Below are 6,052 nucleotides of genomic sequence, written 5' to 3'. Positions count from 1 at the left end.
TTGGCATGTGTGTTCCCTAAAAGCTAGTTAGGCATATTTGTAAATAGTGGTGTCACTGGAGACAGGAGAGATGGTGGCCGTAGTTGTTTGAAGTTCAGAGTTAATCCTTGAGCTTGGAGTTCTCCACAGGTCTCGCTGTGACTGACACTTGTGGCCTTGGGATCTTATGTGTGTGTTCAGGCTGGAGTCAGCTTGTGCTACCTGTATTCCAGAGCAAAAGAAGCGGACCCGAGGGCCTCATTGGCTGTGGCTTCTTCACTTTGGTTCATAGGTCAGGCAGGAGATGGGCACGAGTCTTCCCCTTTACACCTCCTAGCTGAGGAGAGATGCATTGACCCTCTTCCCTCCAGAACTTGAGGTCCCCAGGCTCACTGGAATGCTCCTTCGGTGGGCAGGTTCCCTGCCCTCCCCCACCAGGCACCCTGACACTGGGGTTGGGCACTAGAGGGAGGACCCATGTAAGGGAGTACAGTGCCCAGGCTGTGATTAAAAAGCGGACACCCGGAGGAGGTGGGGTTCAGTGTCGTCGTCCCCCCACCCCCTCCCTCCACTTTAATGGACCAGTTGCCTGGGCTTCAGGAGGACCGCCGGCTGCAGGCTGGTCTGGAGCCATCTTTGCAGAGATTGGTCCCATCTCTTCCTCTCCAGGGCTGTTTTGCTCCCTGCAGCCACGCCCTTGGGGAAGGGGCTGTGGCCCCCTCAGTCTTGGGTAGGGTGGATGGCCGTCAGCACTCGCCTGCTAGGTGCTGTGCTTGGCACTTGGAGCTCGGGTTGTACTCGCTTGATCCTTACAACCCTGGGGACGGGGGCTGGCACTGTTTGGAGGAGATTCAGGCTCAGAGAGGCTCAGGAACTCATATCCTCATTGCTAAAAGAGGAGAAAAACACCTATTTTAAAGTCCTGCTCATTAGGCATGCTATTTAATAATGTAGCCAAAGTGTTTTCCCAGGCTACTGCGGCCTTCTCAAAACTATTTAAAGCACATTATCTCAAGTGGATGGACTCTAATTCAACCCTCTTAACATTTGAGAGCTATTACAGAGAATATCTCCGTTAATGTGCGCATGAAAAGGGAGTGGCTCCCTTTTGGGGGGGGTTTGTGGTGCAGGGTTGCGGCTCTACGCTCTGCTGCTGCTCCCAACCAAGTCAAACTCATGGTTTGACCCGAGGCTCCAGGTTTCAGATGTTCCAAGGACATTTAGGTGGCCTTCCATTAAAGGGGCATGACCAGGGAGTTGCAGAGTTTCAGACAGGACACCTTTGGAGAGGGATTGTGTTACCTTAGCTCCCTATGAAGTTTTTTCGGAAACATTCCCCATCTCTTGACACCTTGAGACTCCACTCCCCCTTAGTTATGACAAGGGTTGCCAGCCAATGGAGAAGGTCCGCACCGGCTTGCACATCCAGGGCCAGTCCGGTCCTCAGGAGCCCTGGGACTGACTCCCAGCCCCCCGAGGTGTGAGCTCTCCCAGCAGGGACCGGTCTAATTTCATCCAACTGAACGCTGAGCCCCTCCTGCTTTCCCTTCTGGGTTTCCCAGGTTTTTGCCCAACAGTCATCTTCACCTGCCTTTCCTTAAGGATGAGGTTTCCAGGGTTAAGCAGTCCTGGCGAAGGGTTTCTGAGGAGCAGCGGTCTGATGCTGGGCACTCAGAACAGCCGCTCCCTGTCACGGCACAGCAGAATAGGATGAAGCCCAGGCCTCCCTGGGCCCCCACTGAACCCCACGACTCCTGAGCTCGGGTGGCTGTCGCTTCAGTGCTCTGACCCTTGTGGTTGCCAGGATGGTGGCCACTCTTCCTAGGCAGAGGCCTGTCTGCTGCAGCAACCCCTTCTGAAGGCAGTAACCGACCTGCCTGCTTCTTCCGGGTGGGCAGACTCGTGGGGTGCAGGCCCCTTGGGCAGGGGGTTTGACCTGCGGGCCCTCGGCTTGTGTGAAAATCACAGAAGCAGCTATGGAGTCATGTTTGGAACTTGCGTGAGTCTTCTAAGAGTCTTTCTCCTGTTTTTCTCACCTAGAGGTGACCTGCGGCCCAGGGCGTCTGCCTCCAGCCCCCCCTTGGTACTGGTCACAGCAGAAGTCACAAAAATGGTCTCAAGCCCAAGGCCTCTTGGTACCAATCTGAGAGTGTAAGGGGTTGGGGGGTGGGGGGGCCATCCCAGTTACTGTCCTCCAGCGAGGGAAGCTGAGGTTCAGAAAGCTAAACCAGCTCGCTCCCACGCGCAGCCAGGGCACGGCAGGCGCAGGACGTGAATGCCAGCCGGTGCCTCCAGAGCGAGCACGTCTTCTACAGGGACACACCGCCACTCACACGCTCCTCCCACATCCCAGGGACCCTCTTCTTTTTCTGGGCCTCCGCCTCACAGCCACCCAACTGTCCCACAGGCCCAAGGAGTCAGAGGCGGCACAGTAGTCCAAAGTTGCCTTTAATAGGAGATACAAAAGTAGAAAAACCAGCTGAGGCTAAATAAGAGGAGATGGAGTGGGGAGGATGAGGGCAGGGCCACTCCTCCCGGCTAAGTCCCCCATGTCCTGGTCCCTGTCCTGGAGGAATGTAGGACAAGGGGAGGTGAGTGGTGGCCGGGTCTTCTCTGTTCCCTCCTACCCGAGCAGGCTGAAGCCACCAATGCCAGGAAGCTCAAGGAAGGAAAAGCGTATGTGGAGTAGGGGGGAAGCACCAAAGCAGGTTCCCTGAGAGGCCAGGCTGTGGAGGCATCGCTCACACCACAGAGCAGCCCTCAGCTGGGGAGCTCAGAAGCCGGACCACATCTTCACGGCCCAGGGCGGCCAGGGCGTCCTCCAGCACCCTGAGGGTGGCCCCGCTGCCTTCTTTGACGGCCCAGTCCCTCAGTAGGGTGTGGGCTGGCACCTGGCCCTGGGCCATGATCTCCACAGCGTCTGCGTGGTAGCCCAGGCGGCTGGCCAGGCCCTGCCAGCCCTTGTCAGGTTCACCGGACACTTCCAGGAGCCGTTCCACTTCCTCTTGCTGCTGCCGAGGGAGATGAAGGTAGAGCCGGCAGCCAAGTTCAGGATGTGGCCCTGGGGTGGGAGACAAGAGGATCAGATGGGATGGGCGGTATGGCTGAGAGGGTCTGAAAGTCTGTAGATTGGGGAAGGAGGCTCACCCTGGCTCCCGGGCAGCTGGGGATGGTCCAGGAAGACAACGCTGTCCCCATGCCTCTGGTCCCTGTCAAGGGCCCCCAGCTCTGCAGTCCGAGCTTTGGCCAGCTGCTGTCTTTGTTTATGTGAGCGCCAGCTGTAGGGAGCAGGGGGGACCCGCCAACCTGTTCCAGCCTTCACTGAGACAGGGAGCTGGCCGGGAGTCCAGATGGGGAGGGGTGCGCCACAGGGCAGTGCCCGCAGTACCTACCACTTGAAGGCCACGTAGGCAAGCAGACCAAGGACCACCGTGGCCAGGAGGGCACAGTAGACAGGGATAATGCTGCCTGAGGCCCCTGGAGGCTCAGGGGGGAATGGGGAGGAGGTATTGGGGGCCAGAGCTCCCCCTACCCATACCTCTTCCCTGTCCCTGTCCTGTACCCTCCGGGTCTTATCTGTAGAGAAAAGGACAAATAGGATCAAGAGCACGAAAACAAGGCCAGGGCCCCAAGTAGCGGTCACTTAGACTTGGCTGCCAGAAAGGTTTGAACCAAGTGTCCCCACTTCACAGAATCAAAAATACCACAGCATCAAGATTGGCTCATTATCCCATCCTCGTCTCCAACAGCCTCCTCCTCTCTGCTCACCACTGTTAGACACCTAGCCCTTCCCGGGGTGTGTGTGTGGGGGGGTGGTTCTCCTCTCTGGTGTCCAGACGTCTGCTCTTGCTCTTCTCCAACTGGCAGGTCTTGCCTACTCTGGGAAGGCTTCCTTGATCTCTCCCAGTCTCTCCCTTTTCTGGCTCCTGCTGTACCTCCTCTGTCTATGGCAGCATCACAGTGTGTCCTGTGTCTCCCACCATGTTTGGACTGTGAGAGCAAATTGATACATGCTGGTCCCCATGGGGGCTTCTGCACAGGAGACCTTGTAAAGTTTTGCAAAATAAAGCTGAGCTAGAAGGCAAAAGAATGCTGCTGCTTGCTTCTGCCTGGAAGCCAGTTATCTCCACGATCCAGCGCAGGCAGGGCTTACGGTACAGAGACTCTAAAGCTTGTGACTGGACTTGTGTGGAACCTAGCCACCTACCCAGTGCCCCAAATCTGGATCAAAAGACACTTACCCACATGGAGCATGCCCTCCCTGTGGCTGGAGTTGTGAAGCATGGCTCTGCCAGCCAGCAGGGCTCCCAGGGACTGCATCTCCTGGAGAAGGGGTTGGAGTGTCATGCCAACACTCAGGCAAGGGAGCTGGGAGAGGTCTTCTCTGAGTCCAAAATCCGCTACGTGTAGTGAGATGGGGAAAATTCTTCAGGCCAGATGCTGGGAGTCCCTTGGTGTTGGTGTCGTCTGTCTCCGTCTCCTGGCTCACTCCATCCTGATTGACTCCAGGGCTGGTTACCCACCCCACCTCTCCAATATCCCCATTCACCAACCTGGACCAGTTCCCTCCTATGTGAGATGGGGTGGGGTAGACAGAGCTAGTCCCCACAGGCCAAAGCTGGAGGAGCCAGGGTGCAGCTCAGGATGGAGGAGAGCAGCTTGGAAACCTTAGCAAACCCCTGGTCTGAGTCCAGGGATGGCACGGGAAGACCACAGAGACTCCCATCCCCACCTCAACCAGAGCCAGGCTGGAGACTTGCTGGCAGGGTGGGGTGGGGGGCTCCCCCAGACTTCACAGCATGAGCCAGCAGAACCCAAGTCTCTAAGGCAGGGCTTCCGGTGACTACGGCCCCACTCCTGCCTCCAGGGTCAGGATCCAGCCCTCACCTCCTGCCCAGAAACTGGACAGAAGAGTTCCTTGGTGGCCCAGAGCCCCCTGGTCCCTTCTCACCTAGGAATTCAGATGGCCTGGAGGCAAGAAACCTAAAGGACAGGACTACTTAGTCCCAGGACCCACCTGGACCTACAGGGCTGATCCTGCTGGAATCTGCTTCCTAAGGCCTGGATAAGAGAAGCCCCATCTGGGCTGAGAATGGATCTTGCCCAGAAAGGCACCAAAAAGAAACCTGGGGGCAGGCCCTTTAACTCCCCAACATCCACCACCACATCCGGCCTGGTCTGGTCTCCAAACTCACTTCCCTGCCCAGTCAGCAAGTGGGTTTGGGACAGAGACTGCAGTGGTCCTTGTCACGAGTTAGGGTTATACATTTTTATCACTTACCCCATAAGGGGCCCTTTCCTGGATCCTGGATGGCAGGTGGGCCTGTGACCAGCGCGCCTAGCCACGCCAGGCCTCCGTCTGCCCGACCCACCCTGAGCTGCGGGGCTGAAGCCCCCACCCCCACTCCCGCCTACATACACACACACTCGTCTCCGGGCCACAAAATACGTCCACGCGTGCCAACACGGACGCCCGCACCACGACGGCCTACACCCGCAGGATCGCGGGCCTCGAGGTGGGGGGACAGAAAAGCAGCCCCCACCTCTCGGTCGGGGGTAAGATCCCGGGCTCTGTTCCCAACCCCCTCCTGACCTGCGGCAGCCGCCCCTCGTGTCTCCCAGGATCCACTCAGGCTGGCGAGACTCGCGCCTCTGCGCCGCCAGGCTCCAGTGGGCCAGCCGGGAAGGCTGCGTGCCGTCCCTGGGGAGGCCAGCTCCGGCGAGGCGCGGAGCTGGGCGGGGCAGGCGGTCCCGGGAGCCAGCCCGAGCGCCCACGGAGGAGGGGCCTAGGCCGAAGCGCGGGGGCGCGCAGGGGGGCGCGGCCGTCCGCGGCCCCACCCCGCGCAGGGGCGCGCACACGTGCGGAGGTGTCGCGAGGGAGCGTTCGGACCGAGAGAACGAGCCGCCGGGGAGGATCCGCGGGTGGGGTCCCCGGGGACGGGGGCGGCGCGGCTGGGGAAACTGAGGCCACGCGGAGGGGGCGAGTCGCCCGGGAAGGGCTTCTGGGCCGAGGGAAGGCGAGCCCGGGCCGGGGGCCTGGGCAGGCGGAGACGCCGCGCGCACGCATACTCGG

At 59.4% G+C, this 6,052-nt stretch overlaps 1 protein-coding gene across 2 annotated transcripts; it reads right to left on the bottom strand.

Annotated features, from left to right (window-relative positions):
• Positions 1-2,408: 2,408 nt before the first annotated feature.
• LOC116576175 (death domain-containing membrane protein NRADD-like) lies at positions 2,409-5,963 on the bottom strand. Of its 2 annotated transcripts, none has more exons than XM_032318090.1 (5): positions 5,573-5,963; positions 4,221-4,379; positions 3,372-3,555; positions 3,127-3,257; positions 2,409-3,040 (listed from the first exon to the last, which is right to left on the bottom strand). In XM_032318090.1, the coding sequence occupies exons 2-5, from the start codon at positions 4,324-4,326 to the stop codon at positions 2,721-2,723; spliced, it is 741 nt and encodes a 246-aa protein (XP_032173981.1). In that variant the 5' UTR covers positions 4,327-4,379; positions 5,573-5,963; the 3' UTR covers positions 2,409-2,720. The 2 variants fall into 2 exon arrangements, with proteins under 2 accessions (XP_032173981.1, XP_032173990.1); XM_032318099.1 differs by having other exon boundaries at positions 4,221-4,302.
• Positions 5,964-6,052: the final 89 nt, after the last annotated feature.

This window comes from Mustela erminea, chromosome 1 (assembly GCF_009829155.1).
Source record: "Mustela erminea isolate mMusErm1 chromosome 1, mMusErm1.Pri, whole genome shotgun sequence".
Lineage (NCBI taxonomy): Eukaryota > Metazoa > Chordata > Mammalia > Carnivora > Mustelidae > Mustela > Mustela erminea.
This window is presented reverse-complemented; position numbering and strand designations above follow the sequence as displayed.